The sequence below is a fragment of the Misgurnus anguillicaudatus genome, unplaced genomic scaffold (genome assembly GCF_027580225.2).
Source record: "Misgurnus anguillicaudatus unplaced genomic scaffold, ASM2758022v2 HiC_scaffold_29, whole genome shotgun sequence".
Taxonomy (NCBI): Eukaryota; Metazoa; Chordata; class Actinopteri; order Cypriniformes; family Cobitidae; genus Misgurnus; species Misgurnus anguillicaudatus.
In genome coordinates this window covers 4,540,666-4,561,096 of record NW_027395279.1, presented here as the reverse complement: position 1 = coordinate 4,561,096, position 20,431 = coordinate 4,540,666, and the positions used below count along the sequence as shown (strand labels likewise).

The 20,431-nt window shown below is 35.4% G+C and overlaps 1 protein-coding gene across 2 annotated transcripts in view; it reads right to left on the bottom strand.

Moving 5' to 3' along the window:
* The window catches only part of LOC141362940 (mitochondrial import inner membrane translocase subunit tim16-like), a 218,865-nt gene that overhangs the window by 148,798 nt on the left and 49,636 nt on the right, over positions 1-20,431 (bottom strand). For both annotated transcript variants that reach the window (XM_073865228.1, XM_073865226.1), the window contains exon 7: positions 7,386-7,436. In XM_073865228.1, the coding sequence (XP_073721329.1) occupies positions 7,386-7,436 (51 nt within the window). The remainder of the gene's footprint in view (positions 1-7,385; positions 7,437-20,431) is intronic.

Genomic DNA, 20,431 nt, shown 5'->3' with positions numbered 1-20,431 from the left:
TATGACTTGTGTCAGATTATCTATCTGTCATGAATTACACCCTCTGAGTTTCCATTCTTTTTATGAATCATACACTGGTTGTTTACAACATCATTTCGAGTAACCTTAACCCAAGGGACTAATATTCAACATATTCATTCCGATCTGTGAAGCCTTTATCTGCGTCTCCCACAAACCCCTACAGTCGCTGAGTCTGCACTGAATGTTTTGCGTTCAAACTGGTCCCCCTTTTTTCCACCTCTCGAACCCTTTCCAAAACCTCTCTGATTTCACCAAAAGCAGCAGAAGCTAAAGATGAAATTGAGAAATCTGGGCCCTACGTCCAGAAAATATTCCCTTTCCTGCCTCCCTTGCTGCCAGCGACCGCATCGCTCCATCTCTGGGGCCAGTGTGGCCTAAACTATGAGGAGTATTTTCAGCTCTGTAATTTGAAACACATACACAGAGAAAGACATTTACATTAAGAATACACATGGCACTCTAAAACTCTGCGTCCCACCCAACCTTGACACCTCCACCTATTAAACGACCCATCTAAATATCTGCTAAAAATGAGGTCGACTTACAAATTAGGTTAGACCACAAAATACCCGTGGCAAGGCCAGAACGTAAACGGTGACCAAAGCACGTGCAGCAAAGCATGATGGGTAAGCCGTACCCATTAAACCCTGTGACCCCTTAAAGGTCCACAAATTGAAGTAATGTTCTGGGTTCAATACATGTGACAATGTAAATTACTGTTCATTGTGATTTGCAAACATTTAGTTAATAATAGCTGTATAGCTGACACTCAACAGGACTTAAAAGCAAAAATGTGCTTCTTATTTTTGTATTTCTGTTAGAGCATTCAGATGAATTATTCAGCATTAAAGCAAAAAATTATATATTAAACTTTATACAATACTATAAAGCACTAAACACAATACCATAATGCAGTAAACAACAAAGGGTGTTTTACACTGATTTTACTACAGTAAAGAGTTTTATACAAATTATTCAGCATTAAAGGGGCCATGGCACAAGACTTTTTTAAGATGTCAAATAAATCTTTGGTGTCCCCAGAGCACATATGTGAAGTTTTAGCTCAAAATACCATATAAATAATGTATTATAGCATGTTAAAATTGCCACTTTGTAGGTGTGAGCAAAAATTTGCCGTTTTGGGTTTGTCAAAACACTGATCATAATTATGGTGGTTTGTTGCAATTAAAACTCAATTGTGCTTTTTTTCTGCACTAAATGGCAGTATTGTGGTTGGATAGTGCAGATTAAGGGGTGGTATTATTATAATAAGAGCTTCTTATGACATCATAAGGAGAGCCAAATTTCAACAACCTATTTTTTATGTGCTTGTAGAGAATGGTCTACCAAAACTAAATTACTGGGTTGATGTTTTTCACATTTTCTAGGTTGATAGAAGCACCCAATCATAGCACTTAAACATGAAAAAAGTCAGATTTTCATGCCATGGCCCCTTTAAAACTTTTATAAAATACTATAAAGCAGTAAAAAACAAGAAATGAGTGCAATTTACAGTGATTTTACTACAAGAAGAGAGTTTTAAATAAATTATTGAGTATTTAAACTTTTATAAAATACTATAAAGCAATAAACAACAAAGAGAGAGCACAATTTACCATGGTTTTACTACAGCAAAGAGTTTAATATAAATTATTCAGCATTAAAACTTCTATAAAATACAATGAAGCAATAAACAACAAAGAGAGAAAGAGCGATTATAGTGATTTTACTATGGTAAAGGGAGATTAAGGTGAATTATTCAGCATTCAAATTTTTATAAAATACTATAAAGCTGTAAACAACAAAGGAGGAGCAATTTACAGTGATTTTACTATGGTAAAAATTGTTTTATATGAATTATTGAGTATTAAAACGTTTATAAAATACTATAAAGCAGTAAACAACAAAGAAAGAGCGCAATTTACAGTGATTTCACTATGGTAAAAAATAGTTTTATATGAATTATTCAGCATTACAACTTTTTTAAAATACTATAAAGCAGTAAACAATGAAAAAAGCGCAATTTACAGTGATTTTAATACAGCAAAGAGAGTTTTAAATAAATTATTGAGTATTAAAACTTTTATAAAATACTATGAAGCAGTAAACAACAACGAGAGAGAGAGAGCGATTGTAGTGATATTACTATGGTAAAGAGTTTTATACAAATTATTCAACATAAAAACGTTTATAAAATACTATAAAGCAGTAAACAACAAAGAAAGAGCGCAATTTACAGTGATTTCACTATGGTAAAAATAGTTTTATATGAATTATTCAGCATTAAAACTTTTATAAAATACTATAAAGCAGTAAAGAACAAAAAAGCACAATTTACAGTGATTTTACTATAGCAAAGAGAGTTTTATATAAATTATTGAGCTTTAAAACTTTTCTAAAATACTATAAAGCAGTAAACAACAAAGAAAGAGCGCAATTTACAGTAATTTCACTATGGTAAAAATAGTTTTATATTAATTATTCAGCGTTAAAACTTTTACAAAGTACTATAAAGCAGTAAACAACAAAGAAAGAGTGATTTACAGTGAATTTACTACAGTAAAGGGTTTTATACGAATTATTCAGCATTAAAACTTTTATAAAATACTATAAAGCAGTAAACAACAAAAAGAGCGCAATTTACAGTAATTTTACTTCAGCAAAGATAGTTTTATATGAATTATTGAGTATTAAAGCTTTTCTAAAATACTATAAAGCATTAAACAACAAAGAAAGAGAAAGCGATTGTGGTGATTTTACTATGGTAAAGAGTTTTATACAAATTATTCAACATTAAAACTTTTATAAAATACTATAAAGCAGTAAACAACAAAGAAAGAGCGCAATTTACAGTAATTTTACTACAGTAAATATAGTTTTATATGAATAATTGAGTATTAAAGCTTTTCTAAAATACTATAAAGCATTAAACAACAAAGAAAGAGAGAGCGATTGTAGTGATTTTACTATGGTAAAAATAGTTTTATATTAATTATTGAGAATTAAAACTTTTATAAAATACTATAAAGCAGTAAACAACAAAAAACACAATTTACAGTAATTTTACTACAGCAAAAAGAGTTTTATATGAATTATTCAGTGTTAAAACTTTTACAAAGTACTATAAAGCAGTAAACAACAAAGAGAGAAAGAGTGATTTACAGTGATTTTACTACAGTTAAAAGTTTTATATGAATTATTCAGCATTAAAACTTTTAAAATACTATAAAGCAGTAAAGAACAAAGAGAGCGCATTTTACAGTAATTTTACTACAGTAAAGATAGTTTTAAATGAATTATTGAGTATTAAAACTTTTATAAAATACTATAAAGCAGTAAACAAAGAAAGAGCAATTTACAGTGGTTTTACTATGGTAAAGAGAGTTTTTAATGAATTTTTCAGTATTAAAACTTTTACAAAATACTATAAAGCAGTGAGCAACAAAGAGAGAAATAGCGATTTATGGTGATTTTACTATGGACGAGAGTTTTAGCACTGCAATGCATGCCATGCCCATTACCTTGGTAAAACAAATCACTGGAATGTTGGACTCATAAAATATGAGGATGAAGGATGTAGCGAATCACAAAACAAAGCTTTACAACGAAAACTACGCTGAGCAATTGAACATCTTTGAAAAATCTGGTGCAATTTATGCCCTTATTCACACATTTACAATTTAAAAATCGAGACGAAGCAGGAAAACTTACAAAGCGACTCTCAAAACCACAAATTTCTCCCAGCACACACGCACACAGCCGTGCCAGCTACCTAAATACAGCCGTGTGCCTGCACGTACATACACACACTGATTACAGATCATACACATGCCTTCCAAAAGAGTAAATTATACACAGTCTCGCTTCTTCCCATAAATACTGCAAAACCGGACTACAATTTGCCTCTATTTTTACCCCACCTGTCTATATCACACAATCTGTCGAAGAAAAGCGGGCGTACCACACGACAGTTCCATAAACAGACAGTAGTCATCACCCAGTGCAAAAAAACATTGTTTTTTACAAGCGTGTGTGTGTGGTGACTAAGACCCTGCGATTAGAAGGGGTTGTGTTATGTGAGGTCAATTTCATAAACGATATGGCCGCCTTCAAGCACGTCTTAGTTTGCTCTGTGGCCTTAAGATGACTGCTGAGGCTTTGCTTTAGGTTTGAGAGTTCATCAGGCAGCGCTCCATTGGCCTGTGACAGATCATTTAGGATGCTCAAGTAAGTGTAATGTTAAAGGGGGTGAAGGGGTGCATACACGCAATGAAGTGCCAGAAAAACATGGCTGGAAAGCAAGATGGCCTCCATTGAACCTGACTCAAGATAAAGACGATTTGATACTGGATACTCTGGCATCAGTTTTCTACTAATCTTTACAACCACAAAACCAGCATCAGTGATCTTACTAGTAAAACTGAGAATCTTGACATCTGCCCTATTTTTAGGAATCATGTTCATGGATGACGTAATGACATAACGTTTTATAACTGTTACATTATAATGTAAGCCCACTGTGTGGCTTCATAGAAGCAATAGAAGATATTGATAGAAGATATCTGGCCAATACAGGTTATCATGGCAAACAAATGACATGCCAATATGCCAGGCTGAAATTTGAAGAAAAATTTGCAAACGTCCTGTTTTTGGCACATGGCACAAACTCAACTAAAGTCACATGAATCCCAAACAAGTTGAATCCAGCACAAAGAATCAACTCATCTGTATAACTCCTACACCTTTATCAAACATACAGATCGACAGATAGACAAAGATAAATAGACTGATCGACAGATAGACAGTCAGACCGATCAACAGATAGACACATCGACAGCCAGATAGACCAATAAATCTGGTGCATTAGCAGCTTTACAAGTTGAGTGCACAATGGGACAAAATCTATAAAAGTTCTTGAAAGTTTTTGTCCTAACCACTTGGGTCAACAAGTAATAGGATATTTTTTCAGTCGGTTATTTTCTATTTTTGTCACATTGCATGGGCATTGCAACTTCTTATTTGGTGAAATCCCAACTCTTTACTCTCCAAAGTCACTGGAAAGCATCATGACTAGTCAGGACCCTACGTAACGCTAATAGAGAAATATAAAAATGACAAGGATGCAAATAAACACTGAACAGAGATAAAGTCACAAAATCATGTGTCATCTCTACTGCCTGGTTTTAGCCATAGACTGTTAAAAAATTATGGATGTAGTATCCATGAGGTCACCCATAGGTTTCTGAAGATCGTTTTTGAAGCCAATAGTAGGCATTGCCTGCCATCGCTATCTTGACTGCGTGTTACCGCACATCACTCGCGGATATTCGAAAATGGGTAAAGAGGCGGGACGTGGGTAAAGCTGAGATGACTGGTTGCTAAAACCACACCCACCTAGCTCGACTGTTGTGACAGCAATGGCTGTTCACCCATCACTCAAGTGGCCACGCCCTAAATTATGCAGAAGTTTAAGGCTTAATATTATTTAAACTAATGAGTTACAAAAACTTTCACCCCTCTCACAGTTGTCATGAGGGGCAAAATTAGCTATACAGAGCAAAAACTCTTTTTGTACCAGGCTGTAAACATATTGTAAAGTTGGGCATTTTAATATGGTGGTCTAAGGGAATTGACTCCTATTTGGAGCCTCTAGTGGCCAGTCGATGAATTGCAGTTTAAGTCACTTCTGTATTGGCTTCATCAGAGAGATCGTAAGGTTGACGCTCTGTTTTAGCTGGTTACACTGGGTTAGCAGGCTGGTTTTAAAGGGGTTTTGGACACATGATGTTTAAACCAGCTTGAACAGGCTAGAAGTTTGGCTAAACTGGTTGGCTGGTCTTAATTGGATTTAGATGGAAGTAGCTGGTTTAAACTGCTCCTCCCAGCCTGGCAAAGCTGGATAAGCTGGTTTTCCAGCCTGGCAAAGCTGATGGGTCAGCTGGTTTTAGCTGGTGATTTCGCTGGTCTCCCAGTCTGACCAGCTAAAAGTGGCCTAAACTCCTGTAAAACTAGTCTGCTACACCAGCTAAAGCAGCTAAAACCAGGCTGGGAGACCGGCTATATCAGTAGGTATATCAGACTCATCTCAGTTTCACTGTACAAAGACGTTTGGAGTTTAAACATGAAAACCAAAAGAAATTCCCATGAACATACCGACAGGACAAACTCGGAAAAAGTCCAATAATCTGATGCTCTAACAACACAGTGACAGAGATCACACACGAGTGTTCGTGTGTTTATGTCACAGCAGGGCTTCAGATGTCAGATCTAACACATTTCTGAGACACTAATCCTCAGTAAACCTTCCATACTATCGGCTGTTTACTCAGAGACCAGCACGGCTAATGTATAATCCACCATGATCTGATTCGCTATGAGCTTTATGTACCTTTAAAAGACAATACAAACAAAAAGACTCGGGGCTTCAGTGAGGTCACAGCTCACCTCAGTGAAGAACGGTGGGAATGTTTGGTCTGACTTGACCCAAACTTCCTCGTTCCTGTTAAAATCGGTAGGATTGATTAACTTTCAAACAGGAGCTGGTGATTCTCTACAGTCTTCACAACACCATCACGGTCTCACGGCTCAAACGGTCATGGTCACAATGGCTTCTCAAAGTTAATAGGTTTCAATGGTGAGGAGCTCATGAGAAACAACAGTCTGATCTCATGAGAATTCGTACGTATTTTACGAGTTGGCTTATTCGTATAAATTTGTATTCGTATAAATATGAATAGTACAAAAACATACGATTATCAGAAAAAATTAACGAAACCACACCCCTTACCCCAAAGTCACAGGGGTACAAAAAACTTAATGGATGTGGTCATACGATTTATTACGAATTAGCCACCTAGTAAAATGCGTACGAACTGCCATAAGATAGCGGTGGAAATAATGCAGTAAATAAAAAAAATAAGTTACAATAGTGAAGTACGAATAATCAAACCAAACAAAAAATAGAAAGAACAAGTTGAAGAGGTTTTAAGGTTGTTTAACTAAATAAAACTGAAATAAAACATTTTAAAACTAGATAAAGAAAACAAGATCCATACGATAGAAACTAAACTGTACTTATAAAAAATAATAAAAAATAAATAAAAATCTGTATAAAAATAAAAGCTCCTACCCATTGACTTCCATAGTATTTGTTTATCCTACTATGGAAGTCTATGAGTACCTTCAACTGTGTGCTTACAATATATATATTTTTTATATCTTCTTTTTTTTAAGAAAAAAAAGTAACTCATACAGAAACAACATGAGGGTGAGTAAATAATATTTTTGGGTGAACTATCCCTTTAACAGGAAATGAGGCGTCCAGCACAGGAAGCTGCTGGTTAAGAGAAAACCTTCAAACGTACCTGAACCGCTGACGGCTGAGCCCTGGGGTCAAAGATACGCAACTTCTTGTCCTATAGGGGGAAACATAACAGCCAAAAATAAATATCATGCATTCAGGACAAAATATTAAACATCAGTAAAATTAACTCTTTCCCCACCATTGACGAGTTATCTCGTCAATTAAGAGAAAACATTTGCATAAAAAATGTGTTCCTGATGAGTTTTTATGTTAATCTGTTATACCGCGATTATCCACTAGATGACACCCAATTTATATATTTTTTTTATAAATAAGCAATTTTTTTATTTACTAATTTTAAACTCTGTGTATGTTTTGATAATCATTCTGAATCTGATCTCTAACAAAATTTCTTCACAAAAATTTTATTATTTCAGCTTTTTGCTAAAAAAAATATTTTTTCCCTTTTTGTTTGTTTGTTTATTGTTTGTTTGAAAGCAGAGGGTCTGTTCTTTCATTTGATATATTTGTAAGTATTTTTAGAAAAAAAAATTCCTGGAAGGCATTTTGTGAAACTTTTGTGAAAAAAATCACAAAAATGCTGGCATGCAACTTAAAAAAAAAAAAAAGGCTGGCAAGGAATGACTTAAACTAGTCTAAATAAATTAAGAAACACATGCCTGTTTAATAAAAAATGTCAACACTGTATTATTAAAATTTTAAATTAATTATGTTTATTGGTAAAAGATAAAACCACACTACATTGAGATACGGATTGGATTAAAAACTTCACACCAAAGAAAACTATAACCAAAGTGCACTGAAAAAAATTATTCATTCAATTTACTCAATTTTTTTAAGGTAAGTGGTCGCAATCAATTTATTTAAGAAATAGAAAAACAAAATAAAAACTTTTGTTTAAATGTAGTTAAATAAATTGATTGCAACCACTTATCTTAAAAAATTTTGTAAATTTTTTTCAGTATGATAATGATAGCCAAGTCCACGCTTGTAATGGTTATCATTGTCGTTATTTTTACAGTTATCATTCTTGACGTGAACAGGCCTTTATAGATGTGACCAACTTAAAAATCTTTGACACTTTTATAATTTGACTATACTGTGGTTCTGTAAGTTCATCATTTGACAATAAATGTGGCTTCATATTTGCTATGTGTAACGAGTCAGTCAAAATAAGTGCTGCTTTAACCCCAGTGGATCTCTATGTCAAGATCAGTTCATACAATCAGTGACCATCAGATGACCTCACAACACAGAAAGCAGCCAATCAGAAGAGAGAATACGATCAGTGAGGGGAAATGAGCGCTAATAGAAACCGTGTGTGACTGATACTGCTCAACCTCATCATTCAACACAACCATCTTAATGAAGACCAGAGACCGACACGTCACTCATGAAACTTCAGAGAAAAAGATCTCTACATCACTCGATATCAGGACAGAGCTGTGGGGTGCACAACCTGACCCCGGAGAAGATACTAAATCTGTCACACAAACAGTGCAATGGTTACAAAATGCATTAATGTACATGCAAGTATTGGGGAAATATGTTTAAGTTTTAAACAAAACTGTATATTTGTAATATCCATCTTAGATGATGTTTTTGCATTATGAGATACAGACTGGAAACAATCTCGCAGAATTTGATTTTAAAATAAGTTCTCCTGGAAAGCATCAATTATGATGTATTGTATATCATCTCATACAATTATGATGACTTAAAATACTGCCTATGTGGGTAGCTCACTAGGAAAACATTTTTTCCAAACCCTCCTTGAAAATGACACGGGGATCCCCACAACGCACCCTGTCAAAAACCGCTACAGCATCATCTGTGACCATAATCTCCAACAAACACACACACACCACATCACCAAAGCAAAGACAACTATCAACACAACAACATTAAAAAAAGAACCACTTATAGATGCACACAAATTTATAAAACTGAAAACACGACACATAAAAAATTTACATTTTGCTGTATTTTAAAAAGAACCATATTGTAAATTTTTGATGCATTTCATTAAATATTCCCTGATTTTCAATGAAATTAAGTTAGTAAAGGTTTGCTGAACCAAACACAATTGTACGTTAATGTATTTGTATTTATTATGCATCAATAAACAGCAGTTTATAAGTTTTGCATAAATAAAAAATAAATAAAATAAATAATTTATTGGAAATAAAAAAAGAAAAAAGCCAAAATATGAAGATAAAATTTTAGTTTAGTTTAGTTTTAATATCAATATTCATGACTATTATACATCTTCACTCTGAACCTTAAATTTAATACGGTTATTTGTGCAACTACTTTATGTAAATGACCTTAATGTATGTAAATTCTCTACGCTGATTGGTGGAAATTTGTAAAGTTGATTTAAATGGGACATTTCACAAGATTTTTTAAAAATGTAAAATAAATCTTTGGTGTTAAGTTTAATCTCAAAATACCACATAGACAATTTATTATAACATGTTAAAATTGCCACTTTGTTGGTGTGACATCACCTTCTGACATCACAAGGGGAGCCAAATTTCAATTAGCTATTTTTTCACATGCTTGCAGAGAATGGTTTACCAAAACTAAGTTACTGGGTTGATCTTTTTCACATTTTCTAGTTTGATAGAAGCACTGGGGACCAAATTATAGCACTTAAACATGAAAAAAGTCAGATTAAATCTTTAAATATCAAATTTACAATCAAACATATTAAAAGAAGTCTGCACCGATAGCCTGTGGTTAGTGTGACGACATGAAGCACCAATGTGCTCACGGCGACCCGCGTTTTGCCCATCCCGCTCCCTTATCTCCTTATCTCTCAATTTCCTGTCTACTCTCCACTAAGATGTCTAAATAAATGCACAAAAACATAACTTAAAATAAAAAATAAATAAATAAACATATTAAAAGAAATCACAATATGTGGGGGTTTCACAATCCACAGGCGCAAAACTCCTCTTATTTTTCTTCTTATTTTAACAAGAACCAATGGGACGTCCTGTTTACCATGATAAAATCCATGTGAAGTGTACACAGTCTCTTTCCTGTCTCTCAGTGTTATGGCAGATTTGTATTTTATTTGCTGTTTATAGGTTAACGCCGTATAAGGGGGCCGTCACATGCAGCCCACCCACAGGGTCATGCGGTCCCGAGAGAGACAGAGGGTTTGTCTTTACCCCTGGGTATACAAGCTCGACCCCACAGTCAAACAATCATCTGAGATATTCTGATCTCAGACCTGCCTGTACAGCACTGTAAATAGAGGGAAGAAACTGATCCCAGATCAGAATCTATACTGCTTTAAATAGAGACCTGCAATTCTGCAGGGAGGGTTTTATTGCAAGTCTTCTCAAATATAACAGACTACACACAGTCTGACCTGTACAACCCCAGACGCCCATCACAGACAGAGAGCGAGAGAGAGAGAGAGAGAGAGAGAGAAACAACACACATCGCCACACATACATGAGTTTTAAGAATGAGTTTCACATCGCACACATGTTCGAGTAAATATCCCACAATCCTCACTGTTGGCATACCAACAAAATGTGAACTCACAATACTCACTTTTAAAAGTAAAACTGGAAGCCATTTCTTGGTGACTTATAGACGATTATTTATCTTTTAGCATCATCATTTTCCAATTATATTTTTTTTAATGTGGGAAAATACTGGAGTGCTGATATGTTGCAAAACAAACAGCAAGAAGATTAGTAACAATAATAGAGGTTTGCATTTTCTGCTCATCACTGTGCAAAAGTTGACACCCAGATTTAAGTTTGTGGTTAACCATGCAATTACATTACGTTTAGTTTGGGTGTTGCTAGGGTGTTCTGTCTGGTTGCTAGGGAAAAAAATTGTATATGGGACAATATACTACTACTTAAAGGGATACTTCACCGATTTAGCATTCAGCTTTGTATCTGTAGAAACCCGGCAGTATTACTGAATGACCATGTTTCCCTCCCTCATTTCCCCCTGAGAGGAGAGATATCTGCATTTTGGTTCTGCAAAAAAGTCCTCCGATGATGCAAAAATCGTCATATTACATCATCGGATGACTTTTTTGCAGAACCAAAATGCAGATATCTCTCCTCTCAGGGGGAAATGAGGGAGGGAAACATGGTCATTCAGTAATACTGCCGGGTTTCTACAGATACAAAGCTGAATGCTAAATCGGTGAAGTATCCCTTTAAAGGACCAGTGTGTTGATTTGTAGCGCATCTAGCAGTCCACAGCTCACGAAACGCATAGAGAAGCTACGGTAGCCGCCACAGGACAAACATCTCATCACCTGAGACAACGTAGGGACAAAAACGCACTCTATATGATAGTTTGTTTGTTTGTTTAGGGCTTCTGTAGAAACATGGTGGCGCAATATGGTGACTACCATGTAAGGGGACGGTATCATGAGCAATTCTGCCCTCCTAGGACCCTGACTGGTACCTAGCAATGGTCAAAATTTGTCATTGCGATATCTCAGCTATGTCTGAAACCGCTCCCTATCCACTATATAGTGCACTATATCGAGTGTCGGCCATTTTGTAGTGGTGTCCGAAACCTGAGTGAAAAACTTAATTCCCTACATTCACTACTTTTTACCCACAATGCACTCTGACTCTGAGGGTACATTCAATGGCTGCGTCCGAAAACTCTAAATTGCTGCCTTCTGAGGCAGCTTTCCAAGGCAGGAAGGCATGTCCGAATTCAATGTTAGGTTTAGTTCCTGTCTCCTGAGATACCTATGCGTGTGTGCACGCATGGGGAATGTGATTGGTCGAGCCTGGTCGAGTTCGAAAAAATAAAATGGTGGCCAAGGAAGCGACTGGAGCACACATTAAGTGTAAATAAAGGTCGATTTTCACTTTTTACACATTTTAATTGCATTTCTAGCGAGAAATATTGTAGTTTTCAAATATGTGATTAGTAACAAAGGCGCTCTCTGTTTATATTTCAAGCACGCTGCCTTTGAAGTGTATCCGAAAGTCATTCTCTGTGCTGCCTTCATGCCTCCGAAGTCATTTCCTCATGAGGCAGCGAGGCAACAAGTCACTGCCTTGAGTTTTCGGACGCAGCCAATGTTCACTCGTTCACTCATATTTCCTATGATGCAACGGGAGACGAACGCGTAACTTGAATCAGCTGAAGGATACTGACAAATGTGAAAAACAGTAAGAAAGTAAACTTTACCATTTCACAGCACAATCAATAAAGCCACACAGGTGTTTATGATGAATCTCTGCGACAGCTCTCCGACGCAATATATTTACGTCACTGTCCGAAATCGCTCACTCGTTTTCATTTGCTTCTTCCCCATATAGTGGACTCAACTTTCATTCCCCATATAGGGAATAGTGAATGAGTGAACGGTTTAGCACGCTAAATAGGCTTACTTTGTACAAAATAAAGAATATTAACAAAAAATTACATAATAAACGAATATTTATGTTGCAGAGTAGTTTTGTGTCATCATCTGCTTTACAAAAAACGATACTTTTGTTTTTGTAAATCATTAGCACACCCTACGAAATGTAGGTTTTTTTATAGTAAAAGTGTAGTAATCATGGCTTATAAATGATAATTTTAATGTGCGATTAGACTATGTAGTAGGGGAGAGCGGGGTATGTTGTCACACTTTTCACACTGTCTAACATTTACTGAGCACCATACATCAAAATGGTATAAATCTCATACCAAATGAAAGAAGGAAGTCTTGGGCACATATGTTGTATTCATAACATCTTTATATCTTATCTCATTACAGAGTTGTAGACTGTTGAATAGTGACTGTGCACTTGTGACAATTTGCCCCATCGGAGGGTAAGTTGTCACACTAGGGCGGGTAAGTTGTCACACTAGATTATCTAAAAATAAGAACACAACTACTTAATTGTGAATATTGATTTTAATTTTTAAACTCAAACCAAACTGGAAATATAAACATCCGTGCCTGGAGAATCTGGAAAAACAATTATTTCAATCCAAATAATGCACATTTCAATTAAGTGGCAAGACCACTTTACTTTGAACTTTGGTTCAAATGTTCTATGGCTTTCACATAAAACCAGATAACTGAATGGAACGCTGCAGATAACTTGCTTAACTTAACATGTTTAACCTCTGAACAAAACAGATGCCCTGTATGACTAATAGGACTCATCTCCAGAATCACAATTCTGACACACATAAATTGCCTGGCCTGAGGTGCAAGCATCATGGGCCCAATTGTTGCATTTTACACATTTTACCCAGGTCTCCTTTGGACGACTCTTTGAAAATGGCTCTACACAGACGAGGCAGAAGCACTCTTCATCATCTGATGATGACTCTTGCATGATTTTTCTTCTTTTAGCTGCCTTGTTTTTCATAGGTCCAGATTTCTGCTTCCCTTTCTTTTGAAACAGCTTTTTGCTAGATTGAGGCTTATTCTTTTCTATATCATGTTTTCTGAGCATGTTCGATGTGTTTGTTTGTACAGGGGCAAGTTGTCAGATGTGACGACTTGCCCCAAAGTCATTGAGACAACTTGCCCCATACTTACTTGTGTGCTAATGTTGTCTAAATCTCAAGTTTAGCTCATCATATCACTTTAGCTAAAGTATCAAAAGACACTTTACGGTCTCCTCTATTTTGTGCAAAATAATCATTTTAAACATTCACACCTAACAAAGTTGTATTGCATAAAATGTAAAGTGATTTTTTTTTACTTTTTAAGCAGAAAAATAAGAAAATTGTGCTAACCTCAGATTACAGTGATCTTGACCACATGTGAACAGGAAGTTGACTATAGAAGAAGAAGTCACATAAAGTGGCTATTTGATTTTTGACATAGAGCCTCTAGTGTTGCAGTTATGAACAGTGTGACAACTTACCCGTGTGACAACTTACCCCGCTCTCCCCTAATCATGTTATGTATAAGTAATTTATTAACTCTACACAGTACAAAAGTGGAATGGGTAATGTATATGCACCTTTAACAGTTTGTTTTCAATTGAGGTGCATGTCTACAGTTTTTAAATCAAATGACTCTATACATTTTTGCCTGAACTATAAAATTGGCTTTTAAATATAACAAATACTCACAAAAGCACACAAATACTCTTATAAACCCACTTATAAATCAACACTGTTAGAATGTTATTGTATATATGCGGTAACTGCCCAATTACAGTACCATAACTGCACATGTTTTTACAGTATGATGCCTTTACTGCAGTTCCATTTTACAGTATAATACATTTCTGTAACCTAGTTTAAAAAAATATTGCCGTGAAGAGGAATCGAATGCGGGTCGCCCATGTCGTAGGTCCGTAACACTACCACAGTGCCACAGAGTCACTTATTAAAAATTACTCGCTACACTCCCCAAGTAGCCTCTTCTGTCACTCTCCCGACACTCCGAGGAGCGAAATCTTGGCGTCACTACAATGTAAAAAAATTCCGTAGAAATTACAGTGTTATTGTAGCTGGGTTGCCGGTAATTTACCGTAGATTTAAATTTATGTTATTTACTGGCAAGAGTTTGTTTAAAGTTAAATAAATTTTAAATATTAACAAGTTTTTATCTTAACAGAATAAAACTATACAATAACAGCCTCATGCAAAGCATTCTGGGAACCAGAAATCATCATCAACCTTTTTCTGTTTTTTGCTTCAGATTTTGTTTCCCAGATTGTTTTGCTTGATGCTGTTTTTTGTTTTACTTTGTAAAGACAAAGACTTGTAAAAAATGTTCATTTAACTTTGAACAAAATGTTGACAGTAAATAACATAAATTTAAATCTACGGTAAGTTACCGGCAACCCAGCTGCAATAACACTGTAATTTCTACGGAATTTTTTTACATTGTAGTGTTTTGAAGTCTTGAGGTCAAATTCATATCTGCCGGTCAAGCATTTATCCATAATCCCTTTCTTGTTTCTATCTACAACACTAAATAAATTATTTACACTGCTGAAAAACAATTCACATTTTGAAATTTGCTTCACTGCTAAAAGCATAACAAATATGCAAATATGTATGTATTTCATTTCATAGATATATTTTATTTTTCCATTTTATATGCTTTTATAACACTGTTTTATTTAACTACAGTAGCACTACTGCTGTTGTTTTACAGCATTCTACCGCAAATTCAAAACATACAGTAAATCACTGTAAATTAAATGTTAATACCCATAATGCAATGCATATTACAGTAATGAACTGTAAAAGAAAATGATGGTATTTTAGTGGGCATTTTGTGGTAAGTAACTGTAAAAATTACAGTTAAGTCTAACAGTGAACACTAGTTTTAATGTTCGCTTTATTCATGAACTTGAAGGGTTTAAGCCTATATGCACGGTTCAGGAGCACAACACACGCGGTGTGTCGTAAAACAAGCGGGTCCGTGTCTCCGAATGTACCCTTGCCCTCCGCTCACCTAATGGAGGAAAATGATGGGAATGAAACACACATGTCAGCGGTAATTTGCTTAATAGGGTGGATTTGGGGAGATTGAAGGGCCTATTCGCTTAAATTACAGCTGTGCTCATGAGGGCACAACCTCTGGAGTTCAGTATGTGATCTATAGTCTCACATTTCTCTCTTTTTCTATTTTTCCTTTTTCTGTTGGTCCGGAGTTGAGCTTTGTTTTGCTGTCATCAAGTATCAATCGGTCTTAAAGGTGGATTTGTATTGAACTGCACCGCTTTCTGGATGTCCGAATAAACTCATAGCAGTCAACATCTAATTCATGTTAAGCAGTTTAAACTGAATGTGTTATCAATACAAGAACAATTATTGTCTAAATTTAACACAACGGATGCAAAGCAAGATCATACAGCTCAAACCCTGCTGAAAAAAACCCAATAGAAACCATTCTACTGGTTTCCATTTAAATACCAATAGGAACCATTCGCTTTTACCATTAAAACTCCTTAAAAATTCATTTTTTCAAGTAGGATTTAATGCCCCCACCAATAAATCCCAACACATACCAGTAAAGAGAAACAGGATTACAGTTTCGATTACAACCAATAAAATTCCCATTAAAACCATTAAATCCAATACATTTCTGATGTTACTATTGTTTATTTAGCAGGCAAAAAGTAATCCTAAAATTTCTTGTTCACCCATAAACTATAACATCATTGGCTAATGGAAAATCTCTCCGGTGTTGTTATTATTTCTTTATGGATTGCTCCACGTGGACATGGATTGAGTGGACCTCTGTGTGCCCGGCTCAGACTTTCTGTCAGGGTGTTAAATCACCGAGAGGCCAGGAGAGAAGTGCACACTTTCTTTCTCTCAATACTTCAAAGTCATTAAAGTTTAGGATGCAGATTCATGCTCTCAGCGTCCATCACATAAAATTACAACACGGCCGTAAAACTCCTGACTTTATGTGGGGGTCAACACAAAGGGGTGGTTTCCCGGACATATATAATTCTTCCTTAAATCTTATAATGCACTGATGGAGGCCGACACATACAATTTGGATCTTTTCAGTTCTAGTTTCATTATTTCAACTTGAAATATATGAAAATAAAGTATCAAATGTGAATTTAAGACACTTTACTCAGTCCGGGGCTTCTCAATCCACTAGATTTAACAAAAGCATATTGCATGAAGTCAATCAAAACATTACTCCTGCCAAAAAGAAACCTTTGTGTCCAGAAATAGAAAGCGAGGAAAAGACACGGTGGTTTAATGTTTCAAATGAGTCACGGTAGATTGCTCTCACTGGAACATCTGTATATTTAAACTTCTCATCCTTCATAACAAAAGAAGTGATAACTTACAATTAACACTGCAGAAAAAAATGATTTTAGGGGTCAAATGTAACCGGCCTAAATGTCTTTTAAATAAACATATTTGCTGATCAAAAAAATAAATGATGCTGTGTCCAGAATCCCTACAGACCTCATCCAGACCACAAATACTGATAGGGGTCATGAGTTTCACTCCTGCGGATGTCATAATAATAAACTGATATCTGTGTAATAATTTTCCTTAGTGGTTCCCAATCCTGGTCTTCGAGGCCGCCCTCCCAGAAAGTTTTAGATGTCTCCTTATTTAAAACCTGATTTAACTCATCAGCTTGTTACGGAGAAATGTTTACCATTTTTAAAGTAGGCTGATAAGGTGTTTTAAATAAGGAGACATCTAAAACTTTCTGTCAGGGGGGCCTCGAGGACCAGGATTGGGAAGCACTGCCCTGATTAATGAACGTGAAACAAAATACAAGCATTTAGTGACATCTTTTGGGGAGAATCTGCAATTACACCAGAAAGGCCAAAGCTGCTTTTGTGTTAGAGGCTTATAAACTTGTAAGTTTATTGAAAAATATTCAAATAAAATTCACATTAAAACATTTGGCAAGAACCAGAGAACCTGCTAAAAGATTCATTTTGTAATTGTATAAATACACTGCAAAAATGTCTTGTTTTCAGTACAAATATCTAAAAATTCTTAAAGCAAGATGCATTATCTTGATGAGGAAAATGACATAAGAAAAAAAATGAGTTTTTAGACAAAAAAATTAAATAAATGTGTGCTTAAAACAAGCAAATAAATCTCCCAATGGTGTAAGAAAAAAAAATTTAATAAGTTTACTATTTTAAACACTTAATTCAAGAAAAAATTGCAGTAATTTGCAGATATTTTTAGTTGATTTAAGCACAAATTCACTTAAATTGTATATTTTTGGTCTATAAACTAGACTTATTTTCATGTCGCTTATCAAGAAAATGCATCTTGATTTAAGAATTTTTTGATATTTCTACTGAAAACAAGACAAAAATCTTAAAGGAATATTCCATTTTCTTAAAAGAAAAATCCAGATAATTTACTCACCACCATGTCATCCAAAATGTTGATGTCTTTCTTTGTTCAGTCGAGAAGAGATTATGTTTTTTGAGGAAAATATTGCAGGATTTTTCTAATTTTAATGGACTTTAATAGAGCCAAACATTTAATACTTAACTCAACACTTAACAGTTTTTTTCAACGGAGTTTCAAATGACTATAAACGATCTCAAACGAGGCATAAGGGTCTTATCTAGCGAAACGATTGTCATTTTTGACAAGAAAAATAAAAAATATGCTCTTTTAAACCACAACTTGTCGTCTAGATCCGGTCCAGCGCGACCTCACGTAAATGCGTAGTGACAGAGAGGTCACATGTTACATATATAAAATGCACATTTGCAGACCATTGTAAACAATAAACTGCCACAAAGACATTAATTAGTATCAGTTGACATACAACAACGTAGGAATGGTCCTCTTTCAACACACTTGTAAACACTGGGGCGGAGTTTCGCGTTCGTCCTCTGTGACCTCTTGACGTCATGACGTATTGCGTGGGGTCACGCTGGCGTATCACGACCGGATCTAGACGAGAAGTTGTGCTTTAAAAGTGGATATTTATTTTTCTTGTCAAAAATGACAATCGTTTCGCTAGATAAGACCCTTATGCCTCGTTTGGGATCGTTTATAGTCATTTGAAACTCTGTGGAAAAAAACTGTTAAGTGTTGAGTTAAGTATTAAATGTTGGGCTTTAAAAAACATAATATCTTCTCGACTGAACAAAGAAAGACATCAACATTTTGGATGACATGGTGGTGAGTAAATTATCTGGATTTTTCTTTTAAGAAAATGGAATATTCCTTTAAGTTCCTAAAGTCATTTTTTTGCAGTGTGATTCATATTCATTTGCATTTTTATTCATTTATTTATTCTTAACATCATTACAGCATCTATGGCTATATTTATGACGAGAACTAGTTCATCTATACACAAGTTAATCTACACACATTTGGTGAAAGGCAATTTCTGATATCTCCAATTCACCTAACCTGCATGTTTTTGGACTGTGGGTGGAAACCAAAGTACCCGCAGTGAACCCACACTGATGCAAATTCGCCTCGCAACCCAGCTGGAGCTTGAACAAGGGACCTTCTGGCTGTGGGGTAACAGTGCTACCCATGGAGCCACTGTGCTGCCTATTTGCATTTTTAAAGGAATACACCACAGTTTTTTTTTGATATTTTACTATGTTCTTACCTCAGCTTAGATGAATTAATACATATTTATCTTTTTTCAATGTGTGCACATAATCTTTGTACAGCGCCTCGTAAACGTGTTAGCATTTAGCCTAGCCCCATTCATTCCTTAGGATCCAAACAGGGATGAATTTAGAAGCCACCAAACACTTCCATGTTTTGGACTGTGACTCTTATGCCTCGTTCGGGATCGCTTGGAGTCCTTTGAAACTGCAATTTGAAACTGCATTAAAACTGTTGGGGTCCATTAAAGTCCATTAAAATGAGAAAAATCCTGGAAGGTTTTCCTTGTTTGTGCTCTTCTGGCTTAAAAGACTGACAGTAGCCTGTTAAATGCTAATTTTAGTGTTAACAGCTCCGCTTATATTTTCTGACGGGATCTGGCGTCCGGGGCTGAATCCTAAATAGGCGTAGAGACCTGGGGCCTCATTTATAAACATTGCGTACGCACAAAAGAAGGCGTACGCCACTCTCTACGCAATAGTTGTTATTTATAAAAAGCAAACTTGACGGGAAAATGTGCTGTCCGTCACGCAAGCTCTGACCCAGGCGTACGCACAAAAACGGGTGAAATGAGAAATGGCGACACCGACGGCAGATGGAAGAAACACGTGAAAGTGAAAGTAAAAATGACAACACTACCTCTCATAAATAACATGAAGACTTCACAAAGCAAGTCTTACAATTAACAGCCTACGAACACCCGTTTGATCGATCAGCAGTGAAACAAAATAAATAAATAAATAAATCGAAAATTACAACAAAAATTCAAATGAACACATATTTGCTAAAAGAAAAGTGAAATATGTTCTGCAATAATATTGGCATGTTGTGCAATTCATCCTCATAAGAATATAGTTAACAGAACGAAATAATGTACAAAACTGATATTCTCGTCAATGTGTCCGTCTGGCGGAGCAGATATAGATGCAATTACATAGACAGATAGATAGATAATTAAGGAGATATATAGTTAGATAGATAGATAGATAAATAAATAGATAGATGTATTAATTGTCCACTGGGGAAAGTTGT